The 26,864-nt window shown below is 56.0% G+C and overlaps 2 protein-coding genes across 2 annotated transcripts in view; one reads left to right on the forward strand and one right to left on the reverse strand.

The window, feature by feature from the left end:
• The window catches only part of LOC309329095 (coronin-7-like), a 100,462-nt gene that overhangs the window by 44,792 nt on the left and 28,806 nt on the right, over positions 1-26,864 (forward strand).
• On the reverse strand, positions 884-25,124 carry VASN (vasorin). The gene is made up of 2 exons (XM_081839752.1): positions 24,986-25,124; positions 884-3,416 (listed from the first exon to the last, which is right to left on the reverse strand). Exon 2 carries the CDS (start codon positions 3,404-3,406, stop codon positions 1,436-1,438), a length of 1,971 nt encoding a protein of 656 aa, XP_081695878.1. The 5' UTR covers positions 3,407-3,416; positions 24,986-25,124; the 3' UTR covers positions 884-1,435.

Raw genomic sequence — 26,864 nt, forward strand, 5'->3', positions numbered from 1 at the left:
TAATAATAAATACTAAATGGAAACTGTGAGATTGATCAGGAACACACCAGAGAGCAAATCCTATTGAAGTCAGTGGGACTTCATTCTGAGCAAAAATGCTTCAGACTGCAGGCTGCCCAGTCTTGACCCAGTTACCTGGGAGTAAGCTCCATGGACTACAGTGGGATTTGACTCTGAGTAGACAGTGTGACTATTTACAATAAAGGAATCAGCACTCGCTGCTTTTCCTAAGAAAAGGCTGGCTGTGGAAGCATTTCAACGAAAGGATTTCAAGATTTGGTGACCTTTTTCTTCAAAATTACAGGAAGGGCTCCGTATGGCTTCACCATTTCCTTCATTTGGTGCAGGGATTTTATTTTCAGCAGAAACAGGACTCTCCTCTCTCCTCTCTCTCTCTCACTCTCCACTTTTAATTGTTCTCCGAGATGTGGAGGAAAGGAAAAAAGGGAAACCGTGAAGTTCGGGGATTTAATCATGAACCAGGACAGCTTCTGTAATTCCGCAAGTGTCCCTGGAAAACCAGGGCACTTGGAGGGTATGAGAATCACCAGATCTTAAGAGTTGGAAGGGACCCCCAAGAGTCATCTAGCTGTGCCCCCCCCCCCCCGCAATGCAGGAATCTCAACTAAAGCACCTTGGACAAGGTATAAGTCTCCCCATCTTGGAGGGTGGGGGTCCTCCCTCACTATGCGGGAAGTTCATGGGTGAGTGGTCTTCGCCCCTGTCCCTGAGTGAAGGGGGGGTCCTTAGCCTCCCGCCCACCCTCCCCAAGCGCAAGACCCCCACCTCCCCCTTACGGCCACCGTCCCTTATGGCAGGGGGCGAGGACCCCACCCCAGCCGCACGCAACCCTCGAGCCCCCCCTCTACCCACTCATCACACTCCAGAAACACCTCTTTCCTTTTATTTTTTTAATTTTTTTTATTTTTTGTACAAAAACGTTTACACAGCCCGGTTTTTACAAAAAAGGCTCCGTCCGTGTTAGAAAAGAGAGTTGTTCCCAGAAGAAATGGGACATAATCCTGCCTTATAAATATTCTCTAAGCGTCCATAAAGCTTTGTTTCCCGATAAGCTCCCCCAGAGAGCTCCGTCTCGTGCCCCCTCCCCCCACCCCGACTTCAAGGCCCCCCCAGCAGAAGGGGCTGCTGGTCTTTCCTTCATCTGCTTGCCCCCGGCTCGGCAAAAGGATCCTTCGTTGCCAGAACATGGAGCCCTCTTGCCTTGCTCCGCGGCCCCTGGCCACGCTCCGGGCATCCCTGGGGCAGCCACGGCTAAGCGGCCGCCTAGTCCGACGGCATCGGGTCCACCCCTGGAGATTCTGTGCTCGGAACGCCTTAAGGGACTTCCGTGTTGCTACGAGGCAACCCCCCTAGGCAGGCTGGGACCCGATTTTTCACCCCTGGCTGCCAGCTTCTCTGGGCTCCTTCTTTGGCTCTAGAAGTAGGAAGGCCGCAGGGTCCTGGGTGCAGGGCGGCCAGCCGTCTGCGGCTGCATGAGCGGCACCTCGTACTCCAGGCCGTTGGGGGCCGCTTTCTGGCCGTGGCCCGCCAGGTCCCCGTTCTCCTTCACCCCCTCCAGCTCCAGCGGGCCGGCAGCTCCAGAGGCGGCGTGTGCCTGTCTCCTCCTCCTCCTCCTCCGGCGCACATAGTAGGAAGCAGCGGCCACGGCAGCAGCAAGCAGCACCGCGGAAGCCACGGCGGGCACCACCATGAGTGCCAGGCTGGTGCCCTTGCCCTGGGTGACGGGCGCATGCTGCTGGTGAGTCAGGTGCAACGTGCGGGCCTCCACACACAGGTCGTCCTCGTGCGCCTTGGCCCCCAGAGGCCCCACGCAGATGTGGTAGGAGGAGTTGGGCGCCAGGCCTCGCACGGTGTACTCTGGCAGAGAGGCCGGCAGGCGGAGGGTGACAGGGCGCTTGTCCGGCCCGGAGAGACTCCAATAGGTCAGGCGAATTCCTTTCAGCTCCAAGGACGACCAGGCCTCGTTCTGCAGGTCCACCTTCAGCGAGGTGCCCCCCACGTGTTTGATGGCCAGCCGCTCGGGAGGGGCGGGTACCCGGGCGGCAGTGGGCACGGCTGTCACCCGGGCCCTAGTCTCGCAGTAGGGGCCGGTAAAGCCCACAGGGCAGGCGCACTCCAGGTGGTTCCAGGAATCCAACTGGCACATGCCTCCGTTGAGGCAGGTGCCCGGTGGGCATAGGCGAGGCTCCGCGCTGGGCAGGCCTTCTGGCGTCATGGGTGAGGTGGCCAATGTCGGCTCCGTGGGGCTGGCTGTGCTGGGTGCACCCGGGCGGCTGGGCACAGGTTCGGCCACATCTGGGCCGGCGGTCTTCTGCGTGCCCATGCTGGTGGTGGTGGTGGTGGCCGGGCAGCCGAAGTCTGCGTATTCCAGGCTCTGGAGCAGCCGGCCAGCGTTCCTGGGTGGGAAGTGGCAGCGAGTCTCCTCGGGCCTCCGCAGCAGAGCTTTGCCGCTGGCGGCCCAGCTGACGAACCAGCTCATCGGGCAGACGCAGTTGAAGGGGTTGGCAGCGGCCGCCACGGCCCGCAGCCGGGGGAAGGAGGCGAGGAACCCCCCCGGGAGGCTGCTGAGGTTCAGGTTGCTGATGTCCAGCTCCTGCAGGTTGCGCAGTTCGCGGAAGTCCTCGGGGCGCAGGTGCGAGATCTGTGCGTTGCCGGCTAGGCTGAGCTTGGTGAGGCCCCGCAGGAGCTGCAGAGCCGAGGGCACCGCGGGCAGCAGGTTGTTGGAGACGTCCAGCTCGTGCAGGGTGGCCACGCTCCGCAGCAGCTCCTCCTCCACCTCGCCCAGGCCCAGCCCGGCGATCTTCAGCGACTCGAGGTTGGGGACGCGGAAGGCGCCCGGTTCGAGGGCGGTCACCTTGTTCCGGCTGACGTCCAGGAGGAGCAGGGCGGGCAGCTGGAGGGGCGGCAGTGTCCGCAGCTGGTTGTCTTGCAGCTTCAGCTCCAGGAGGTTTTCCAGCGAGTCGAAGGCGGCCGGGTGGATGTGCTGCAGGTGGTTGTGCTCCAGGTAGAGCCGCTCAAGAAGGCGCAGGCCGTGGAAGCTCTCGTTGGTGACCTCCCGCAGCTGGTTGGAGGAGAGGTCCAGGTTGCGGAGGCCGGCCAGCGGGCGGAAGACGTTCTTTGGGAGGCTGGCAATGAGGTTCTGGGACAGGTCCAGCAGCTGGAGGGCCGGCAGCCCCGCAAAGCTGTCTTCACCCAGGGACCGGATGCCGTTCTCAAAGACGTACAGGTTGGCCGTGTCTGGGGGGAGGCCCTGCGGGACGGCGTGGCTCCTTCGGGAAATGCAGAAGACTGTCTGGGGCTGGCCGCACTGACATTCGGAGGGGCAGGCCCGGGACAGGATCCCGGCGGGGAGGACCAGCAGTGCCCAGAGCGCCAGCTGCCTCATGGCGTGGCTCCTGCGGGGGAAAGAGAGAGACGGGTTGGACGGTGGCACTTCTGACCGTTCTGCTGCAAGCCCCCACCCAAGTTCCTGCCCTTCCGGAAATCTGGTTCGCAGCTCAGCTGGATTCTGCTGGCAGAGCCCGACTGGGTTTGTTCCCTGGGAAGGAGGCATGGCGAGGGTTTAGCGCCAGAGAGGATTGTGGTAGCTCCTGCAAGGCAGGGGCAGGGGCATGTTTCTGGTGAGGCACCCCCCCCGCCATTCCAAGCAATAGTGTACAATTCTTACCCCCCTGCCTTTACTGTTCCTAAGGAACTGGGAGGTTACTGTATTTTTCACTCTATAAGACACACTATTTGTCTATGGGCGCAACGTGGGGGTTTCATCATAAAAACTACACCTGGGCAAGGGGGGGGTCCCACTTGTCCTTGGCCATTCCCCCCCCCCCCAGCTTCGTCCTCAGGTGATGCCTGGTGCTGCCTAACTTCCTGCTTTTTGGACACCCAGGGGTCACATGGGAATCAGAGGATCACAGGATTGCAGAGCCGGAAGGGACCACGAAGGTTCTCTAGTCCAACCCCCTGCAATGCAGGAATCTTTGGCCAAACGTGGGACTCGAACCCACAATCCTGAGATTAACATGAATTAACATGGCTGACACCACTAGTTAAACAATTCTTAAGAGAATTTTTATGGATTCTCCTTCCTAGTTGTTTGTTGATACCCAGTAGTGGAGATTGTTTAGAGAGGGGTTTTTTTTGGAAGTCAAAAGCCATTACTGGGGCAAACCTAATCGAAAGCTTAATTATGGTTCGAATGAAGTCTGTGGTTTGGGCATGCCAGAAACGACAAAGCTTATATTTTGCGATAATTGGGCAAAACCAGAATCAGAAACTCTGGCACGAGGTGGATTTGCAAACTATATTTTTTAACCCCCTGTTGGAAAGGACAGGCCATCGTTCCGGCTCTTGCCACAGCTCTGGAGGCTGTTGCACCAGGGAGGCAACTTGTGAAATGAAGAGGAAAATGAAAACAGACCAACAGCTCAAAGAATCGCATCTGTTTCTCTTCCCCACTTCCGCCCACCCCTGGCATGTGGTGCCTCTGCCAGGCTCACCAAGGAGGGAATAGGGGGCAGCCTTTCTCAGCCCTGCCTGGGACATTCTACATGCCAAGCAGGCGTCCTTCCTTGGAGCTACGGATAAAGGCACGCAGCCCCATGCAGTCGTCGCAGAGCCGCTCTCTCTGAAGCTGCTGTGGGGGGGTGGGTGCCTGCCCCAGATTGCCGCCCCTGTGCCGAACCTTGGCTGCCCCTGCCCCCAAATGTCTATCGCTTGAGTCAGGCAAGTGAGGTAGAGCCATCTGGCTGAGTCAAGGGAGCCCCACCCAGCCTCCTTCTGCGCTGCGTCTCCTACCACCCAGGACTGCTCCCCACCAGCTGCAGCAAACTGGACGTCCTGCAGCCCAGGGAGGGGGGAGCCCTTGCCCTGCCAGCCCCCCAGCTGCGTTTGGCTCTGGGCAGGAGCATTCAGGAGGAAGCCCCCAGGGCCTCAATCCGGCAGAGGCATCTTCAGGGCTCCGCATACGGGGAGTTCTTACTACCCAAAGTGCATCCAAGGCTGGAAATGGGAAGAGGGGGTGGGAGAGACGTCTGAAGGGCTGCCCCCTGCAAGATGGAGGAAGCCTGTTTTCTGCTGCTCTGGACCCAGTCCCATGAATCCAAATGGCAAGGAGCTTCTCCACCCCCATTGATCTGCCTGGACACTGAGGTCCAGCTCCGAGGGCCTTCTGGCAGGTTCCCTCACTGCGAGAAGCGAAGTTGCAGGGAACCAGGCAGAGGGCCTTCTCGGTGGTGTCGCCCACACTTTCCCTTCAGATTTCAAGGAAATAAACAACTCTCTGACTTTTAGAAGACATCTGAAGGCAGCCCTGTTTAAGGAAGTTTTTAATGCTGAAACTTTATTGTATTTTTAATATTTTGTTGCGAGATGGGCAGGGTATAAATAATAAATTATTATTAATATTACTACTACTACTACTACTACTAAGTAAAGGTAAAGGGACCCCTGACCATTAGGTCCAGCCGTGGCCAACTCTGGGGTTGCGGCGCTCATCTCGCTTTATTGGCCGAGGGAGCCGGCGTACAGCTTCCAGGTCTTGTGGCCAGCATGACTAAGGCGCTTCTGGCGAACCAGAGCAGCGCATGGAAACGCCGTTTACCTTCCCGTCAGAGCGGTACCTATTTATCTACTTGCACTTTGATGTGCTTTCAAACTGCTAGGTTGGCAGGAGCTGGGACCGAGCAACGGGAGCTCACCCCGTTGCGGGGATTCGAACCGCCGACCTTCTGATCAGCAAGCCCTAGGCTCTGTGGTTTAACCCACAGCGCCACCCGTGTCCTCATTTATTATTACTACTACTACTACTACTCTGACTCAGTATTGGGAAGGGCTTTCTGGTGGTATGCGCAATGCAATCCACTTAACCTCCAAAGGTGATGGACTCTCCTTCGTTTGAGGTTTTCAAGCAGAGGTTGGATGGCCACGTGCCAGGGATTCTTCCATTGCGATTCTTGAACTCCCAGGGGTTGGACTAGATGACCCCGGGGTCCCTTCCAACACTACAATTCTATGACTTACATTTATTGCTCCCTGTGATGGGCAGAAATGGCTCCCACCTGGGGGGGGGAGGGGAGAAGAGCAGCTCCATGCGCTCCCCCCCTCTCCAAAGGGAGTGGCGCATGTCTCACTGCAGCCACGTCTCCCTGGTCGCACAGAGGCGTCTTGTGACTAGCCGGAAAAACCCATCTTGCTTCCTTGCTGCCAATCCTCTGGGAAGTCACAGAGCGTTTTTCTGCGCATTGTAAGGCGGGCAGCCGTGGGTCAAAACACTCCAGTGTCATTCCGCCTCTCTCACTCCAGTTGATGATTTCATTCTGTGTAACCGGCCTCTCCTCCTTGTATATATTAGCAATGTCTCAGAGGGAGGGGGGTCGGCCTAGCCTGTCATCAGTTCATGTCTCCAAAGGTCACCGGAAAAGAGCAGAGGAACAGACTTCTGCAAGAGAGCCCCCCAGCATGGAAACAAAGGGAAATGGAGCAAACTTTTGGAAACCCCTGGCCTTTGGGTGCTGCTGACGGACACCCGTGGGTGGGGGGCAGAGAAAGGGGGGGAGATCTGGAAGGAAAACACGCACTCCCCTCTCTCCATGAGGATCTGGCTCCTCCCGCAAAACTGTCAAAAGCCCAGGAGGAACCATGCCCTCTCCAGAGGGGTGGCGAAATAATAATAAAAATAAATTTTATTTATACCCCGCCCTCCCCAGCCAAGACCAGGCTCAGGGCGGCTAACCCCAGATAGAAAACAATTGATTGAAATACAGCTTAAAAACAAGATTAAAATACAACATTAAAATGCAGCCTCATTTCAGCAGAAACTCAAAAACTTTTTGGGGGATGAAAACGTCAAGTCTTCACCAAGGCTAACTATCCAAACTGGTCCCACGTGGGCCAGAAAAAAGCCAGGGAAGTCCCCAAGTAGGAGTTCCATCACAGAAGGAAAAAGCGGGGAAAGAAACTCCTGTTTGCCTTCTTCCCATATCTCAAGAGCAGCCCTTGTCTTGAGTTAAGAGTTTCCTAGGCTCCTGAAGCCCACAGACTCCCAAAGAGCTGCAGCAGAAGCCTCTCTGTGCCCCTGCCCACCATGCCATTCCCTCTCCGGCAAGTAGACCAAGAGCCAGGAGCTGGATCTGGTCTGCTGGACATATCTAGATCTGGACAGGTGGATCATGGTGGGCACCTGCCAATCACCTGAGGCCAGGTGAGGTCAGAGCCAGCAGCCGGACTGTAGAGGTGCTTCACGCCCCTCGCTCCCATGCAGTTCCACTGCAGGGCAAATCCCAGCAGGGCTGGCGCTGAGTGCCGGGTTTAAAGGTGCTGAATACCAGGCCTGCTTGCAGAGTGCCCTGGAAGGGACTGAATCAAGAGCCCCCTGGTGGATTGGAGATTCAGAGAACCATAGAACTGTAGAGCTGGACGGGACCCCGAGGGTCATCTAGTCCAACCCCCTGCAATGCAGGAATCGCACAGAGTTGCATCATGGGTGGGGCTCAGTCCTGCAAGTGGACCCTGTGACAGGAATTTTGAGGTCTTAGATATATGTTAAATGTTCATAAATGTACCAACCAAGCACGTACATAGATCAGCACAGGAAGACCGACCTGAAACCATTTTTGGCTCCCAAACTGACCTCAATTACTTCTCTGCAAGGTCAGAGTGGGAAACCTCCCCATTGTCTCTTGCCTCACAAATGCTGTCTTAAGGGCACATTTAAGATATGAACAGGGTGTGAGCCTGACCTGGCTCAGGAACTAAGTATTTATCATTACAAAAGACTGGCCAGGCTCCTCAGGCAATCCAGTCAAGTGACCATTAAACAGGTAACCTGGCAGACAGGAGGTAAACAAAGCACTCAGATTTCTGCTGTAGATCGCCCTTTCTGTGATGTAGGTATGATGTATCTGGGGGTGGTCTTGATCTACAGGGTGGCAACTTCAAAAGTCTATATAAAGATGGGCACACCTTTGTTCGCGGTTCCTCCTCCTTTCCTATGTGTGAGGGGAGCACCTGTTGCAACAGTTCAATAAAGATCAGGCTTACTAGCTGCTTTGCTTCTCAATATTCTCTGGTTGGCCTCTGTTCTTTTCTCCTACCAATAGGGAACCCACATAAGGACTCTATATGGGCTCTTGGATACCCCATAAGGGAAAAAGGGCAGATTTATTTGTTTTCAACAACCACACATGGAACTGCTTTAGTGTCTGGAAGAGGCGATTCCAAAACTTGCAAGCTGTGCAGGGTTTGGGTTTGAACAGGGAAGGCATCTAGCCTCCCACATGTGGATTCCTCCCCAGCCCACCCCCCCAAAAAAACACCTGGCATGAGCTTTGTGTTTGGATGCAATACTTTCCAAGTGAATTCTCCCACTGGAAAAAGTGCAGGCGGGCACCCAGGGCAGGAAACACTGCTTTTGCCCAAGTGGGAGAGTCGTGGTTCTGCTTCTCCGCTCGCTCTGGAGACCAGCAGTTGCTCTTTCCTGGCCTGGGACCCCCCCAAGGCTGCCACTCTTGCCCACCCCAGGAGGAGGGAGCAGTGGGATCCCCTAGACCCCATGATGTAGGGCAGGGCCTGTCCCCTCGAAATCTTTGAGATTCCGGCTCTGCTCCTCTCTGTGTTCTTAGCAGAGCCATTTAGCCAGGCATGGTTATTTTTTAGTGGGGGGGGGAGAGCAGAGGAAAAGGAGGACTCCCCTTCTTGCTCCCTGAAGTGGGAGTGAGGCTAGAGTGGGTCCTGGGCAGCTCAGGAATGCCCCCAAAGCATGATGGGGTCATGGGAAGGGGGGCTGCTGCTTTCTCAGCATGTCTGTCAGCCCTTTTAATAAGTGAGCTAATGAACTTCAGCAAAGGGGGGGGGGCTCTGGAATGGTCCCCCCAAAGCTGGCACCGCACAGACAGGTAACAAAGGCTGGAATGTGCAGCTGGAGGGAGGAGGGGAGGGGGCAGGCCTGGGATGGGCCCCCTCCCTGGCAGGATGACCGATGGTCTCGCAGGGAAGAAATCTCCTGAAGGGAATCGGTGGGGAGGGGCATTTTCGCCCCCTCTTGCAATGATAGAATTTGGGGGCACCCCCTGAAAGCTGCTGGTGGGGGAGCAAGGAGAGAAAGAGCAACAGTACATGCTTTCCATAAGGCAGGATTCAACGATGGTGCTCAGGGCCACAGAACCAGGCAGGCTCAGAGGCAAAGGGCACTCCTTGATACTGCCAGTCAATGTCGACAATTCTGGCAATAGTGGAGTGGGAGGGGACCCCAAAGGTCATCCAGTCCAGCCCCCTGCCAGGCTGTTGTGGAGAGTGTGTGGTTCATAGAATCATTGTGTCGGAAGGGACTCACGCCGGCCATTCATCCAACCCCCTGCAATGCAGGAATCTCAGCTAATGCTCCTATGACAGGTGGTCATCCCACCTCTGTTTAAAAACCTCCCAGGAAGGAGAGGCCACAACCTCTTGTGGGAGTCTGTTCCACTGTCAAACAGCTTTTACTGTCAACATCAGCTTCGTTGGACTGGCCCTGTTGTGCAGATGCCTGATGACCGTCTTCCAAAGCAACTACTCTATTCCGAACTTAAAAATGGAAAGCGTAAAGCTGGTGGTCAACAAAAGAGGTTTAAAGACTAATCTAAAAAAAGTAGCATAAACACCAACAACTGGGAAACACTGGTCTGCAAGCGCTCCAGTTGGAGAACAGCCTTGACCAAAGGTGTCATGGGCTTTGAAGACACTCAAACTCAGGACGCAAGGGAGAAACGTGCTAAGAGGAAGGCACGCTTGGCAAATCCACACCGTGATCAACTTCCGCCTGGAAACTGATGTCCCCACAGTGGAAGGATGTGTGGATCCAGAATTGGCCTCCACAGTCACTTACGGACTCACTGCTAAGGCCGTGTTCATGGAAGACAATCTTGCTCGGCTACGAATGATCGCCAAAGAAGAAGAAAGAAGAAGACTGTCAGAAACGTTTTCCTGATGTTTAGTCAGAATCTTTTTATTGCAACCTGAATCCATTGGTTCCAAGCTTGCTCCCTCTCTTCCATGCAATGTACTAAGATCCTTGGAGCTGGTTCTCGCATCCCCTCTCTGTCTCCTCTTCTCCAGGCTACACCCCCCCCCCCAACTCCATCCACCGTTCCTCCCCACCCAGGCTTGCTCTCCAAACCCAGCATCCTGCCCCTCCCAAGGCAAGGCAGCTCTCTACCTTCCAAGGCTGGCCAAGTTACTTTGGCGCCCGAGACACAAAGTCCCAGAAGTGCATCTCCCTGCAGGCAAAAAATACCTGGCTACTAAATTAAATAACCGTTTGCTGCCCTTTCTTGACATTCACCAGCCGCCGCCTGGGGCAACCACCTCCCTCTCTCGCCTAATGGCAGGGGCCGGCCACAGGCGGAGAGGGAAGGCTTCGATGGGGAAGCCAACATGGTGCCCACTCTGAGGTTTGGGCTGAAGCTCTCTTCACCTCTAGCTGGGGGGGGGCGGTGGGAGTTGTTGTCCCCAACGTCTGGGGGGCTGGGCGCTGGGTTAGAGGCATTTGCAGTGTGTGGGTCCCTCAGCAGCCATGAGGCTCTGTGCATATGGATGCTGAGAAGAAGGCTGGATTTCAGAATACCAGGGCACTGGGGTGGGGGGCAAACAGCAGGGGCACAGCTTCTGTGCCAACTTCTTTCAGTTGCTGCTAGGCAGCGAGGGAGCCGGTGGTGGGAATCTTGGACTGGGCTCCCTTTAGCTAGGTGGTACTGGATCTGGCCTGCCAAATCGCTCCTTTGGAGAAGCCTAGAAGTCATCGGAGAGAGACAAAGGGCTTGGGGAAAGATCTGGATGAGAAGCGGCTTTGTTTTTTGTAGGGACAGGTGTGCCCGTCCTCCGTTAAAGGCTTTGGGCAGGATTTCCTGGGTTGAAATGCTTTACGTAATAAGCCAGTCTTGCACTGGTATTCTATACGGGTATTTGTTTTGAGGTTGGGGGAAAAAATCAAATATTTAACAACGAAGCACCTTGGCGTTTGTTCCCTGCATTTGAACTTCTCCGAGGCACCTGCCTGGCTGCTCTTGAGGCTAGCTGGGACTTGGGCTCGATCCTGCCCACGTCTCCTACCTGCCCTTTCAAGCTGGGAGCTGTGCCTGGTCGGCCGGCCTGCCCTGCTGCCCTCCTTAACTCTGCAGGTACTTTGGCTGTGTGACCCGGCTCAAGAAATGCCAAACTGACTGGGCGTACAAGTTTCCGTTCGTAGATTAATCAAGTACATTTGCGTTCAGGTGGGAATATTTCTTCATATTTAAACAATGCCCACGTGTGTGTTACCTGCGTCAGGGTATCCTCTCAGTACAGGCGTCATCACCTCTTCTAAAGGCAACGCGTAAATATACGAAAGCTTCAAAGAATTGTAGAGTTGGAAGGGAACCCCAGGGGTCATCTAGTCCAACCCCCTGCAATGCAGGAATCCCAACACATCCCTGACCAGATGACTACCCAACCTCTGCTTAAAATCCTCCAAGGAAGCCCACCGCTTCCCCAGAGAGCTTTAAGTCCGCTGCCTAGTTAATTGGCTTTTAGTTACTTGAAATGTCTTTTTAATGAGTTCACCCAACTGACGAGCTCTTGGTCCTTGATGCCTGATGCCAGATTTTGCATCCCTGAGTAGCTGCAGCCGCAGCCGGTGTGTGTTTGTGCATAGCGGGGGCTGGGGGGCGCCTTTCCTCTCCCTTTACTACACAGGGTGGAGCAGGCAGCTGTTGCAGGGTCCTCTCCTGGCAGCCCTCCTCCCTCCCTCCCCCTGCCTGCTTTGGGTGCCCCATAGCCTCCCTCTCTTCTGCTGCTGCCTCCCCCCATCTCCCCCGCCCCCTTGATCTGCCCTCTTGTTCCTTCTGCAATCTCTTAACCTGTCAGGTGAAGGCAGACTGGGGGCCCCTCTACTGGGGCGAAGGTTGGCCTGGAGCATTGTGGGTAATGGGAGCCAGCTGTGCTGGGGGGGGGGTGCTGACAGGCCAGCCCTGGCCTCCTGAAGGGGCTGCTGTGTTTTGCTGGCAAGGAGATAAGTGGGGTTGACCTCAGCCTGATTGCAGGGTCAGGGCTCTCCGGTTTCTCCCGGGCATCCTATTCGCGGTCAGGATTAGGGGTGAGGATGGGGGTGGAAGAGCCAGCAAATGCTCCCCACCCCCCTTCCTGGGAGCTGCCAGGCAGCCTCCTTGCCACTGTCAGGAATTCCTCATTTACCTACGGATAAGCAAGAAGGGCCAAAGAACATCCCTGATTACCCCCAGCCCTGTACATCCCTATCGCGGCTGCTGGACCTCATCCAAAAGGAACCCCAAACCCCCTTGAACCTGTTCTGCGGCAACTAGAGCAATAAACCAATCGGCAAGCAGGAATTCTGGCTCCTGCGGCAGAACCTCCCTTCTTCCTGTCCACTGCCGTCTTCCCAGCCCCAGTCAAAACGCAAGAATAAATTGAATAATAGGAATTTTGCTGCCCTTTCATGGTGACCCAGATATGCCATGGGGGCAGCTGCTGGCAACCTCTTCCTCCCAGGAGGGCTGTCTTGGGCCTGGCCATAATAATAATAATAATAATAATAATAATAAGAAGAAGAAGAAGAAGAAGAAGAAGAAGAAGAAGAAGCAACTTTTATTTGTATCCCACCCTCCCCAGCCGAGACCGGGCTCAGGGCGGCTAACATCAAATATAAACAGTGATATAAAATCAAACAATAATTAAATCACCTCTTAAAAACAAGTCGGGATAAAATTAAAATCTGAATTAGATGGCTTTCCGCAGGATTTGGGTTGGGAACATGAAATACTCATCAGGCCCAACTGTGTACGCTGATCTTATATGGGCCTGTGAGAATGCTGGGAGGCTCTTTCATCCTAGTTCTTATACAAAAAGGGAAGGGGAGTCAGGCTGAGCCCTGACCAAAGCCCTGGCAGAACAACTCTGTCTTACAGGCCCTGAGGAAAGATGTCAAATCCCACAGGGCCCTGATCTCTTGTGGCAGAGCATTCCACCAGGTCGGGGCCACGGCCGAAAAGGCCCTGGCCCTGGTTGAGGCCAACCTAATCTCCCTGAGGCCTGGGATCTCCAGAATGTTATTATTTGCAGATCGTAAGGTCCTCTGTGGGGCATACAAGGAAAGGTGGTACCATAGGTACGAGGGTTCTAGGCTGGTTTAAAGGTTAAAACCAGCACCTTAAACCTGATCCTGTACTCCACCAGAAGCCAGTGCAATAGGGAGCAAACAATAGGGTTAACGTGTGTCCGGCAGAGAGAAGGTCTGAGGGGAAAATTCGCGAGCAAAAAGTACAGAGGGTTCTGCAAGCTGCCCGCGGCGCTGTTCCTGAACTCCTACCCTCTGCTGAGCCCCAGAGGAAGGCAACACAAAACCAGCCCTGCGGGGTGGGATCAAAGACACATATTTGCAGCTGTGCCCAGGCAGATGTCCCTGAGATGCCCACAGCACCAGAACTGAGGCGCAACAGCCTCCCCTTGCTTCCCCTTCTGAGAATTTGGTACTTGGAGGAAGACGGACTCTGATGCCAGAGGTTATATCTCTTTATCTGTCCACATATCCCTATCTGTCTTCATCATGATTAGTAGCCAGAGACAGGCTTACCCTCCAGGAATTGGTCTCATCCCCAGTTAAAGGCCCATGAGCCAGTCCCCATCGACACATCTTGTGGCAGTGAGTTCCACAAGGATGTGGGTTGCACTGCAAAGCCTTCTCTATAGCTGGGCTTCCCAGCGTTGGCACACAAGCACACTAGAAATGCTGCTTCTGTATTGTGATGCTTTCGTTGAGATTTCTGCATTGCAGGGGGTTGGACTGGATGACCCCCGGGGTCCCTTCCAGCTCTCCAGTTCTGCGTTTCTGTGTCAATAACTTATTCCTTTTGAATCTCCTCCCAGCCTTCACTTTCACAGAGTGGAAAAGCCGTCTCTCTTTTCCACTTTCTTCATGCTGTGCACAATTCTATACTCCTCTGCCCCCACCTCAAAAAACTTGGCTTTCCCCCCAAAGTAAAATGGTTTGGCCCTTGCCAAGCTTCTTGCCCCCCCCCCACTTCAAATACTATATGTGCTTCCAATCCACCTTGAATCTAGTGTAAACTTAGATGCTGTCTCTCCCCCATCACCCCAGAGCTGCTGGCTCAACTTTCTCCATTCTCCTCACTGGTGGGGGAGCAGCCCTTCTCCCCCTTGAACCCCCCCTGCAGCCACTGGGCATGCGCCAAGGCTAAGGCGCTGCTGCAACTTAGAGGCTCCATCCAAGCCTCAAAATGGGCTCTTTACTAATTAGGAGAGCTTGTTGTCCGGGATCTGAGACAGGAAAGTCCTCTTAATTGGCGGCAGGGGGGGGGGGGGCCTCTGCCAGGCCTGGAAGGGTCAGTGCACTGCCCAGGCTGGAGCCAGATTAGCAGAGGTGAACACACACACACACACACACACACACACACACACACACACACACACACACACAATTGCACACCGCTGTGGCTTTGAGGCTCATTCTTGCCCGATGAGCTCAGCGCTCAGTCGACTGGATCCTGGAGCCGGGTCCAAAAAGCTCTCAGCCGTTCCTTCCAGCTGGCCCGGGGACAGCCTTGCTCTCTGCACCCCACCCCACCCCACCCCACTGCCCCCACCCCACAGAGGACCCTTGCTGGGCTCTACTCTCCCGCAGGTCTTCTGTCTGTGCAGGTTTCGTGGTGTGCGTTTGTGCGGGTTTTGTGTTCGCGTTGCGAGCGAACGACCAAAAAAACAAGAGAGTTTCCCAAACGCTTGCAAAGCCAGCTTTGCTCCTAATCGCCACGGCTTGGGTTGATTAGGAAAAGTCATTGGAAAAGCAAGGAAGTGGTTGATTGGGGGGCACAGAGTGAGAGGCCCGCTGGCTGTTGCAGCAGGAGTAGGTCTGCAAGGGGAGAGTTTGCTCGGGGAGGGAGTTGTTGAGGAATGGGGCTTGTGTGGGGCTTGCCCTTTCCTGCCCTGGCGGGACCCCTCCTGGTCACAGGCTGGTGGAATAAGGCAGCTTGCGCTCCCCAGATCCTGGCCAATGCATCCTCTTTCTCTGCGCCCCCCCCCCATGTGAGTATTCACATCCGCAGGGCAGCTGCGATCGCTTCTGCCTTTGGCCGTGTTGAGAAGGGAGACTTCCGAGGCCCTTCCTCCCTTGGCAGCGAGAAAGTTGCCTTATGAACTCTGTGGGGTTTGTGGCCTCCGGGGCAAAGCGCGCTGCCTCCCGCCGCCCCCAATCCTGGCTGCGGGGGGGGGGGGGGGACTTGGGCCCTGCAGGAATGCGCAGCTCCTCTGTAGTGGCTGCGATAGATGCATCTGCTCCCAAGATGTACGGACCCGAACCAGAGGCGTCTCCTAACGCTTCCCTCCTGCGCCTGCTAAAAAAAACCCCCACCACCCCAGGCTGGGAGGGGGGGCTGGCTCTGCGGTTGGCAGCACATCAGAGGCTCTGCTTGCACATGCTGGGCTCCCCCCCCCACATTCTTTCCTTAAAGCCAGGCCCCTCCTTGACACCGCCAATGCCCCCCCCCCCCGCCCCCAGTGCAGGCGGCGTTCTTGGGCTGTCAGTAGCCCAGGCAGCATTGGAAACACCTGGGCTCTGCAGAGAGCTGCCAAGTGGGGGTCTCCTCTGCACGTGCGAGAGAGACGGGGAAGGGGGGGGACCGTGTTCAATGCTGCCTTTCTCCCAGTTCACTCTCCCTTTCGGCAGAGTGAGCAGTGTGTTCTGGGGCCCCCGATGCGCTCAGCCGGGGCACATCTCACCCTGCACATGATGCATGAGCTGCAGGCAAGAAGGGCAAAGGAATTTCAGGGTTTGCATGCCTGCTTATGGGGCCCGATTGGGACGCGGGTGGCACCGTGGGTTAAACCACAGAGCCTAGGACTTGGCGATCAGAAGGTTGGCGCTTCGAATCCCCGCGACGGGGTGAGCTCCCGTTGCTCGGTCCCAGCTCCTGCCCACCTAGCAGTTTGAAAGCACGTCAAAGTGCAAGTAGATAAATAGGTACCACTCCAGCAGGAAGGTAAACGGCATTTCTGTGCGCTGCTCTGGTTCGCCAGAAGCAGCTTAGTCATGCTGGCCACATGACCCGGAAGCTGTACGCCGGCTCCCTTGGCCAGTAAAGCGAGATGAGTGCCACAACCCCAGAGTTGGTCACGACTGGACCTAATGGTCAGGGGTTCCTTTACCTTTACCTTCTGGGGGCCTGCTACATCTGGGGGGCCCTGAAGCTGGAACTCCCAAGCCTTGCCACCAGCAATGAGGTCTGGGTGACCCCTGTTATCTTTGTCAGCGGGGTTGTTCCTCTTGTGAGGTCCCTCTGGGATTAGGAGCCCTGAAACTTAAATTTCATTTGTTTCACAGTAGATCTGCCCTTGCTACTGGGGTTCCCCAGAGCCCTGCAGAGAGAAGCTTGCACCGCACTCTGCAAAACTGGGGAGGCATGAAAACCTCTCCAATTTCAGGGGAACTTAGTGGAGCAGGTGCTGTTTGCATGCAGGCCTGGCCTGAGACGTTTGGGCCCAGGGAGGGGGGGTGGCACCCCTGCCCGATTCTGCAAACAGACGCTCACAGGACCAGCACTCGAACCTCATGCTGGTGCATCCTCTCACACACAAAGACATGAGGCCACAGGCTAGTTTGGGAGGGGGGGTCTGCCCTCCCACCAAGGGGGCGGCTGCTGCTGTCTTAAGAGTAGGGTTGGCTTTTTCTGTATGTCCTTCATCTACTACACGGCTTGGACCAAACTCCCCCTTTTACTGTGAGCACGGTCCAGCTTAAGTTGCTTAGTGCTGAAAAGGCTGCTGGGCATCCCTGCTCAGCCTGGGGCTTGTGGCAACCATAGTTGGTCTGCGCTGGTCCAGGGAGAGCCAGAAAAGAGCCTCTGAGACTGGCTTTGGCCCCAGTTGGGGAATTGGATGGGGGGGGGGGAGGGAGGAAGAGCCATGCCACATAACCAGGGCAGCAGCAGCAGCAGACCAGGAGGGCTTTGGGAGGGCACTGGGAGGAGTGCCCAGCACCAGCCTTCGCCCGCTGGAATGTTGCTCGGAAACGGCCGGGCTCGGGTTTCGCTGACGTGTCTGCCACATCCAGGCTGCTGAGTAACGTCTGCTGTCGCTGCTGCCCCTTTAATTACGGCTCCTCCAAGCGCAGCCTCAACCCAGGTCAGGAGTGGGACACCGCAGTGCCAGGATTAAGCCTGCCGCAGGATTAATTGCAGGGCGGATCTCCACCCTCCTCCTCCTCCTCCGGGCTTGGCAGGGACAGGTTCGGCGAGCCGCCTCTGCCTTTCTGTCTCTCCTTCGCAAGAGCTGCCCCATCTTTCGCACTCTGGCCATCCTCCTTGGGCTCAGCTGCTGAATTCTCTTTGGCCTCTGGGCTCTCCTCTGCTGCCCCCGGGACAGAGCACAGCGCCCACAAGGGAAGCCGCAATGGCTCTGGGTCATTTGAGTCTCAATGGCTCAGGGCCCCCTTTTGCAGCCTGCTTTGTCACCCCTCTGTGGGGCACAGAAGGGGACCAGTGGTGCCTGCCCCTCTCCCCTTCCCTCCTGGCCTTGACCGCAGCTGCAACAAGGACACCAGGCTATCCTTAGCCAGGCACACAGAGGTAACCCGTCATTAGCTCAGGGTGGCGCTGGCCGACTTGCATTCCTGTGGCTGGCTGGGTTGTCAGCGAGTCAGCTGGGTTGGCAGGGCTGCAGCACCACCTCTGCTACCACTGATGGCACCTGTGCCCGGCTAGGAGGCCCCTCCGCTGTGCTGCACAGGAGAGAGTTCCTTGCGGCCAGGGAGCATAAGCAGAGCCTGCCGGATGAGGCCCGTGGCCCACCCACTCCAGCCTCCTGATGCCCCCAACCAGATGCCCCCATGGGAAGAAGCCCACAAGCAGGATCCCCACTCCTGAGGTTTCCAGCAACCAGCATTTGGAAGCATTTGGGGGCAGAGCAGAGCCATCAATAGCCCCGTCCTCCTTGAATTTGTCTCAACACCCTCTTTTAAAGCTCTCCAAATTGTGGGAGGGAGTTCCATAGTCTATTGCAGGGGTAGGCAAACTAAGGCCCGGGGGCCACATGCGGCCCAGTCACCTTCTCAATCCAGCCCACGGACGGTCCGGGAACCAGCGTGTTTTTACATGAGTAGAATGTGTGCTTTTATTTAAAATGCATCTCTGGGTTATTTGTGGGGCATAGGAATCCGTTCATTTCCCCCCCTTCAAAATATAGTCTGGCCCACCGCATAGTCTGAGGGACAGTGGACTGGCCCCCTGCTGAAAAGGTTTGCTGACCCCTGACCCCCCCCCTCTCTCTATATATATATCTGCTGTCTGAAAAAGGACTTTCTTTAATCCATCCTGAATTGTCCAGCACTCATCTTCACTGAATGCCCATGAATTTGAGTTGTTATGAGAGGGAGGAAAACTTTCCTCTGTCCACATTCTCCACGCCCTGCATAATTTTATAAACTACAACCACGTTGCCTCTTACTCACTTTTCCTCCAAAACTGCCTTTCCTGCGGGAGAAGAGAACTGTGCGAGGGGTTCCCCCTTTGGGGGGAGGGGGCCTCCTTGACCATGTTGGCACCATCAGTTTATCTGTTTGCCACAAATGGCTCCCCACACAAGCACAGAGCCTCACCACGTGCCAGGTGTCTCAGCCCCCTGGCACAGGGCAGGGGAGGCCACGTCAAAGGAATCTCCTGGGCTTTTTGCTGGGGGGAACATGAAGAAGAGCGGGGGCCACATGTGCAAACCCTTTCCTGGCAGGCTGGGGCTCCTTTTCCCTTGCCTCCGCCGCACACTGGGCCCCCCACAGTCTGCCACAGAGCTGCCTCTTAGGTGCCTGTTGGACACGCTTCCTGCCAGCTCACCTTCCTGGCAAGTTCCTCTCGCCAGCAGGACAAACAAGGCAGCCATTGTCCGGCTCAGGCCGTCTGGCCTCTGAGCCGTCTCTGCTGGAGTTTGGTGCGAGCAGCCGCCAGACCAGGAAGAAAGGGAGGTGGCGGCAGTAGCAGGATCCACCCTGAGGATGGCAAGTGCCAGTGCCCTCTGGGAACAGTGCCAGAGGCTTCCTTGGGCAGCTGTCCACTCACAGGGCTCCCTCCCGGCTTCTCTGCGCTGGGCCTCTCGCCTGGCAAATACAGGCACCCGTTTGCCATGGAGCAAGTCGATGCTCAGCTGACTTCTCCAGTCAAACTGTTTCCAATCCCTGCACCAAGGGACAGACTGTTGGACTTCTGACTGCGCTCACGTTCTCTGAGCTGGAAGGGTCCCTTGGTGTCATCTAGTCCAACCCTCTGCAATGCGGGAATCTTGATCACCCTCGGCAGCTGGCCCCCTGGCCTCTGCTTAAAAATCCGCAAGGATCCCATCGGTCCCCTCGCAGAGTTGGCTAGATGCTCCCATTGCCTGGGCATCAGTTGGGCAGCCAAGGTTGGCACTGCTCTCTGGCAATCCCTGGGCAACGCAGAGCCGCGCTGCAGCTCAGAAAGTCCCCCCCCGCCCGCCCACCCCCTTGGCCCTTTGCTTCCCCTCCTCTTCTCCCGTCTGCTTGGAACGGGTTTTGCAGTCTTTCCAGCAGCCCAGCCTCCTCGTTCCTCTCTGGCAGGCATGGGGGGGGGGACGGTTGGGGCTCCCCTCAGGTGTTCCAGAGGAGGCAAGCCAGGAAACCCAGCCTTCCAAAAAGAAACTGATTCCAGCCGCTCCGCACGGCCAGAGCCAGTTGCGTGGGAGGAGGAGGAGGAGGGCTGGTGCACCTCTTGCGCACCCTCCTCCTGCCTTGCACACACCGCCAGGAATGCCGCTCCCCAAGGACCAACTAATGAGAATTCCAATGTTGTGAGGCAGCTGCTGCCTTTCTGGTTTGGGATGCTTCTAAGGAAGAGGCTGGGCTGCGCATCAGGGAGGGAGCGAAGGAAGGAAGGGGCACCCCCCCAGGTGAACCAGCTGGGTGCTGCCAGGTGGGAAAGGTGACCTGTTTTGACTTTGGACTGGGTCACTTGGCGGCTCAGGAGGCACTGTGAGGAGCTGCGGTGAAGAAAGGTGGGAAAGTCTGGGACTTTTTATAATAATAATAATAATTTTTATTTATACCCCACCCTCCCCAGCCAAGACCAGGCTCAGGGCAGCTAACGCCAAGTATAAAAACAATTGATTAAAATACAACTTAAAAACAAAATTAAGCACAACATTAAAATGCAGCCTCATTTCAGTAGAAACTCAAATCATAAACTTTTGGGGGATGAAAACGTCAAATTTTCACCAAGGCCAACTATCCAGACTGGTCCTACGTGGGCCAGGAAAAAAGCCAGGGAAGTCTCTAAATAGGAGTTCCATCACAGAAGCAGAAAGGAAAAAGGAAAGAGGGGAAGGGGATCAAGTTGATTCCAAGCCAAATGCCAGGCGGAACAACTCTGTCTTACAGGCCCTGCGGAAAGAAATCAGATCCTGCAGGGCCCTGGTCTCATGAGACAGAGTGTTCCACTAGGCCAGGGCCAGTGTTAAAAAGGCCCTGGCTCTGGTTGAGGCTAATCTGACTTCCTTAGGGCCCAGGACCTCTAGGGTGTTGCCATTTATGGACCTTAAGGTCCTCTGTGGAGCATACTGGGAGAGGTGGTCCCATAGGTACGAGGGTCCTAGGCCATGAAGGGCTTTAAAGGTCAAAACCAGCACCTTGAACCTGATCCTGTACTCCACCGGGTGCCAGTGCAGCTGGCAAGGCACTGGGTGAATATGTTCCCATGGCAGGGAGTTCAGAGGCAGCGCGACAGAAATGTGTAAAATTATGCTTGGTGTAACTCACAGGCTTCCAATGAAGCTGGGCATTGGAAGATTCAGGACAGGTAAAAGGGAAATCCTTTTCATGCAGCACGTAGTTAACATGTGGAACTCCCTGTTGTAGGAGACCAGGGATGCCCGCCAACTTGGGCGGCTTTAAAAGAGGATCAGACAAATTCATGGAGGAGGAGACGGCTATTGGTGGCACTCACCACAGTGACTGCAGAGGCAGCAATGTTTCTGAAAGAGTGTTGCCCATGTGCTCATGTTCTGCTCCCTGGCTGCTTCCCACTGGGGCAGCTGGTCGGCCACTAGGAGAACAGGGTGCAGGATTAGATGGGCCATGGGCCTGATCCAGCAGTCCCTTTATATATATATATTCTTGGTGTTCTCTTTCATTAAAAACAACTCTTCATCAATTTTTTTTTTCTTGATTAAGCAGGCAGCAGATTTTAGAGTGTTACAGTGGTATCTCTGGATGCGAACGGGATCTGTTCCGGATCCCCATTCGTATCCAGAAGCGAACGCAACCCGCGTCTGCACGTCCACGGGTTGTGATTCGGTGCTTCTGCACATGCGCAGGATGTCATTTTGAGTGTCTGTGCATGCGCGAGCGGCGAAACCCGGAAGTAACGCACTCTGTTACTTCCAGGTCACCGCGGAGTGCAACCCAAAAATATTCATCCCGAAGCTACTTCAACCTGAGGTATGACTGTACTATTAAAACTCTTCACTTCAGAACTGCATATTTATCTCTGTTGCCTTCTGCCAATTCAGAGTCGTGGTCCATCTCACTTGGTGGCCCCCCTGGAAGAGCAGGTGTGGCTCTATCCCAGCCCTGACCGGGGATTTAGGAGCAGGGGGGCCTACAGGTGCAAAGGAAGAGCTCTCTGCCGCTGAGCCATGGCCCCAAAGTGATAGTTATAAGGTTTATTTGGCAAGGTGACGGCTCTGCTTCCTCGAGATTCCCGTGATTTAGTGCAGAGGACCTGCCAGTCTTGGAGGGGGCATTCCTCTGAACACCAGCCGCTCGGGCAGCAGAGGAAGCAAGGACTGTTGCCTTCAAGCCTGGCTGTGAGTTTGGTAGAAGCACCTGCCTGTCCCCTCTTGGAAACAGGGTGCTGGTCTAAGTGGGCTGTCAGTGTGATTCATCAGGGCTCTTATTTTGTAATCATAAAGAGCAAGGAGAATGACTTGAGAAGTGATGGACAATCCTTCAGTGGAGCTTTTTGAAAATAGGTTGGTGGCCACCTGTCAGGGATGCTTTAGTTGAGATGGCTGCATTGCAAGGGGTCGGACTAGATGAACTTTGGGTGCCCCATTCTACTCTACAATTCTGTTGCTCTCCAGCTTTATGTCTGTCTTAACAGGGGGCACAAACCATCATCTTTACCTCTTTTAAACCACCCAAATGCAACTGCTGTAGGTTGTTGTAGCAGTTGGGCTGGGCTTGCTAAATTATTGGATGTTAGCTTACCAAGCCTCAGGTGCCCTCTGTGCCACCCTGCCTGCTCCTTCCCCTCCTCCCTGGGCATTGTTCCCCTGTGCTCCCAGCCATGGCACATGCGTGGCCTGCAGACCCCCGGCCCCCACCCCGCAGTATCTAACCTGAGCAGCCACAACAGCAACATATGCAGGGCCCCTAAGCGCCAGGGCGGCAGCTGCACATCTGTTGAGCACACAACCCATTTGCTGCCACCAGCCCTGCCTCAGTTTCCCTCGTAGCAGAGAGCACAATCCAGTTCAAGCCCTGGATCCCTCGGAAATATGTTCAGAAACGGTGGCTCCGTGGAGCCCTGTAGCATTTGAAAAAGCAGTTTGTTCCTTGAAGCAATCACGCATTCTGTGCCAACTTACAGAAAAGTATGCCAAGGCCTTTATTGACTGGTCCAGGGGGCAACTGGGGGGTGGGCGGTGGAAGGGGAAATGCAGCAGGGATTTCGTGTCCAAAGATTAATTCCAAGACATAATTTGTTGAATATTGTTGCATTTTTTATCTAAACCACTTAAGAGATTTTTTTTTTATTCTATTAAGGCGGTATAATTTTTTACAAACAAAACACATTTCTTCCTTAGATTCATTACTGTATCTGTATCTCTATACTGCAGATTTACCCAAGGAATCCTGAGAATCTTAGTTTGCTTTGAGTCCTGAGAATTCTACCTCTAGAACCACTCCTGCCCCCCCCCCCGCAGCGCCCCACAAAAACGACAGCTCCTAGAGAGAGACCGGCTGCTGGGCCAGGTTAACATTTGCAGTCTAGCTCCCCCAGGCAAGCCAAGTCTCAGGCTACCGTTTCCCTGCCACCCTCAAGAAGGGATAAGGAATTCTATGTCTCCATAAAGTAGGGAAAAGTCCGTTCCGCCCTGCCTTTCCCACAAGCACCCAAGGGACACATGCGTGTATAATGAGCAGGAGGGCCCCTGCCGCACCTCTGCCTGATGCCCTGCACCAGACCCCCAAGTGGTCACTCGCAAAGCTACAGCCCCAGCCTGGCCCCCGGGGCAACACCAGGAGAGCCAGTGGAATGGAAGAAGAGACCTGTCCCTGCAATCTCTCCTGACTGGCACCACACACAGAGAGAGGAGCTGGCACCTGGCACAGTGGCCCTGGGCCCTGCACCCCTCTCTCTCGGCCCCGTGGGGGGCAGTCCTGCAGTAGGCCGGAAGTGACAGAGCCACCCCAGGTCGTGTCGGGGTGAGGGTGCGCTTGGATGACTTCCAGGCTTGTCATTCATTCACACAGCTCCTTCCTGCCTCTGACACTCTGTTTACAGAACCTCCCAGAATCCCACTCATAAAGTACAGAAGAAAATAAACACAGGGGCTGGAAAAGGCGGGGGGGGGGGGGGAGAAGAGAAAGGAAGCAGTTCAGGGGGGGGGCAGGGCAAAAATGCCCAGCCAGCCCCCAAACGTTGAGCGGGAAAGGGAGAAGGGAAGACCGCCAGGCTCTTTTTCTACATGTTTGTTCCACGAGGCAACCCACATCTCTCATCCCAGCTCAGCACAGGGGCCCCCGGGGTCCATGCCTGACGCCAGCAGTGAGGGAGCTGCCAGCCCTTGCTGGCTCTCCCAAGCCTCCTTCTCCAGCTTCAGCCAAGACACCCCCAAACCCCCTCCTCCTGAATCTTGGCTCAGAGTTCCTCTCCCAGACCTGCTTTGCTTGGGAAGCGGGAAGGGAAAAGGCAAGTGGTACTGGGCCCATCTGGGGGGACGTGCAGCTGCCCCCCCAGGAGTGAGATTTGGGGTGCCATTAAGCTCAGCAGAATAGAGGACCGCTAGGCCCCCATCCAGCTGGGAGCTGTCCTGACGGAGGCCCATAGAAATGATGTGCCCTTGGCTTTTGGAGGAATACTCCCTGGGAATGACAGTGAGATAATTTGGTAGTGGCAAGGGAGGAAAAGCACTCTGCACATGCTCTGTCCCAGAGCTGAACCCAGATCACTGTAGAGGAGTGCCAGGCTAGGCAGGACTCCTGCTTCCCTGCAGCTGGAGGCAAAGGGGGAGGGGAGCAGCTTGTCTTGGTCCAAGGAGAGGGAGCCTGGGCCCTGCCTGGGTTGCCAACTTACCAAGGGGAGCTGCTGCCAGGGTGCCAACTTGAATAAAATATTAGGGGCACCGCATAATCGATCACGCACCACTTGAATGGCAATGCCCATTAACTTTGGGGGAGCCCAGGGCCCTCAAATATTTTATGGGGGGGGGGGCAAAGACCCCTCGAGCCCTAGGAGTTGGCTCCCACCGAGCTCCGGAGTCCGTCTCCCGCGTCTCCGGCATGGCTCGCTCTCTCAGCCTGACTTGGGGACTCGACCCGGGACTTTGTCCATGCCAAGCGCAGGCTCTGTCCGTGGGGAGGCGCCACGGAATAGGCTTTCGAGCTGCCCCTCGCTGCTGGGCATCGGGCCAGCGAGTCAGGCCCCACCGCTAGAGGAGGGCTTCGCCTTGCACAACAACCCTGCGAGGTAGGCGAGGCTGATGCGCGACTAAAACGCGCGGGACGTGCAGGAAGGAAGCGCGGACGGGCGACTCCTGGCTGGCCCGTGCAAGTGGCCAACCCTACGAGTGCGGCGCGCTTGGCAGAGTCGCCCCGCCAACTTCTCCGGAGACACTCCGGCTGCAAGCGCGAACGCGGAGCCGGAGAAGCGAGCGAGCGAGCGAGCCGTCGAGGGAGCGGCCAGCTCGGCGGCGGACTTACCGACTGGGCCGGGCGGCGACTGGGGAGCGGGGCGTCGGGGTCTAGAGCGCGGAGCGGCGGAGGGGCGACTGCCGGGGGGCGCGCTCCATCGCCGGCTGCTCCTCCTGCGCGTCCTGGCCGTGCGCTGCTGCCTCCTTTGCGCGGCGCCCGAGCGAAGGCGAGACGGGGCGGGAGGCGGCAGGAGGCTCCTCCGACGGGCGGCCGCGCCGGATTGGCTGCAGGGCGGCGGAGGTGGAGCCGGGGAGCTGTTCCGAGGGGCAGCCGGCGGCGGAGGGGCCAGCGGAGCGGGCTGCCTCCTTGCCAGCCCCCGGGCGGGCTGCTCCTCTCCTCTCCCGCCTGCGAGAGACCGGCTGGCTGGCCGGGGGCAGATGCGACGCCTCCTCGACGGGCCCCGACTGGAGACGGGGGAGAGAGGACCCCTTTGCCGACACGGCCCCCCGCCATAGGCTGCCTTTGAGCCCCGGGAGGTGTTGCAGGGGCGGGGGTCTTCCTAGCCCCCTGCCTGGGGGCATCTGGCTAGCCAGGTGGCAAGGATGAAGGAGCAGGGACAAGGCAGTGGCCCTGTGGCCTGATCCAGGGCTCTACTGCTGCTCTTTGGTTCACCGCCCAAGAGAATAGGACAAGTTGGGGTTAGAGACGTCTTTTCTGGGGGTGTCAGCTGAGGGCAGCAAGCCTACAGGTGATTTCATCTAGAGTGAGCCCCTTTTTGGAGCTGGCAGCTCTGTGACTCCCCTCCTGTGCTTCTGCCTGGTCCACTTGGCTGGGCCTCCTGGGCACTGAGCCCTTGTGCCCTCTTCTCTTTGGGCCAGCTTTCCAACTGCTGCTCCCTGACCTTCCCTGGAAGGCCTGGGCAGTTCAGGTTGTTGTTTAGTCATGTCCTACTCCTCGTGACCCCATGGACCAGAGCACGCCAGGCACTCCTGTCTTCCACTGCCTCCCGCAGTTTGGTCAAGCTTCGAGAACACTGTCCAACCATCTCGTCCTCTGTCGTCCCCTTCTCCCTGTACCCTCCATCTTTCCCAACATCAGAGTCTTTTCCAGGGAGTCTTCTCTTCTCATGAGGTGGCCAAAGTCTTGGAGCCTCAGCTTCATGATCTGTCCTTCCAGTGAGCACTCAGGGCTGATTTCCTTCAGAATGGAGAGGTTGGATCTTCTTGCAGTCCATGGGACTCTCAAGAGTCTCCCCCAGCACCATAATTCAAAAGCATCCATTCTTCGGCGATCAGCCTTCTTGATGGTCCAGCTCTCACTTCCATACATCACTACTGGGAAAACCATGGCTTTGACTATACGGAGCTTTGTCGGCAAGGTGATGTCTCTGCTTTTTAAGATGCTGTCTAGGTTTGTCATTGCTTTTCTCCCAGGAAGCAGTCGTCTTTTAATTTCGTGACTGCTGTCACCATCTGCAGTGATCATGGAGCCCAAGAAAGTAAAATCTCTCACTGCCTCCATTTCTTCCCCTTCTATTTGCCAGGAGGTGATGGGCCCAGTGGCCATGATCTTCGTTTTTTTGATGTTGAGCTTCAGACCATATTTTGCACTCTCCTCTTTCACCCTCGTTAAAAGGTTCTTTAATTCCTCCTCACTTTCTGCAGTTCAGATGCAGAGGCCTTATCGCCTGGAGGTCGAGGAACGCTCATCCTCCTCCAGTTCGTCCTTGGGATTCTGCCTCTGGTGAAGGGAGTTGGCCAGGGGGGCCTGGCTGCCTGCTGGGTTGGTCTCTCCAGGGGCTCAGCGAGGGCAGGAGAAGAGGGCTGGCTGCCGCAATGGCCATGATCCACCCTCCAAGCTTGGAGGCAGCAATGCTTCTGAATATTGCAGGAGGAGAGAGGGCTCTTGTGCTCAGATCCTGCTGGCAGGTTTCTCTTGGGGGGGGGAG

Source organism: Podarcis erhardii (assembly GCF_964252035.2).
Source record: "Podarcis erhardii genome assembly, chromosome: 14".
Taxonomy (NCBI): domain Eukaryota; kingdom Metazoa; phylum Chordata; class Lepidosauria; order Squamata; family Lacertidae; genus Podarcis; species Podarcis erhardii.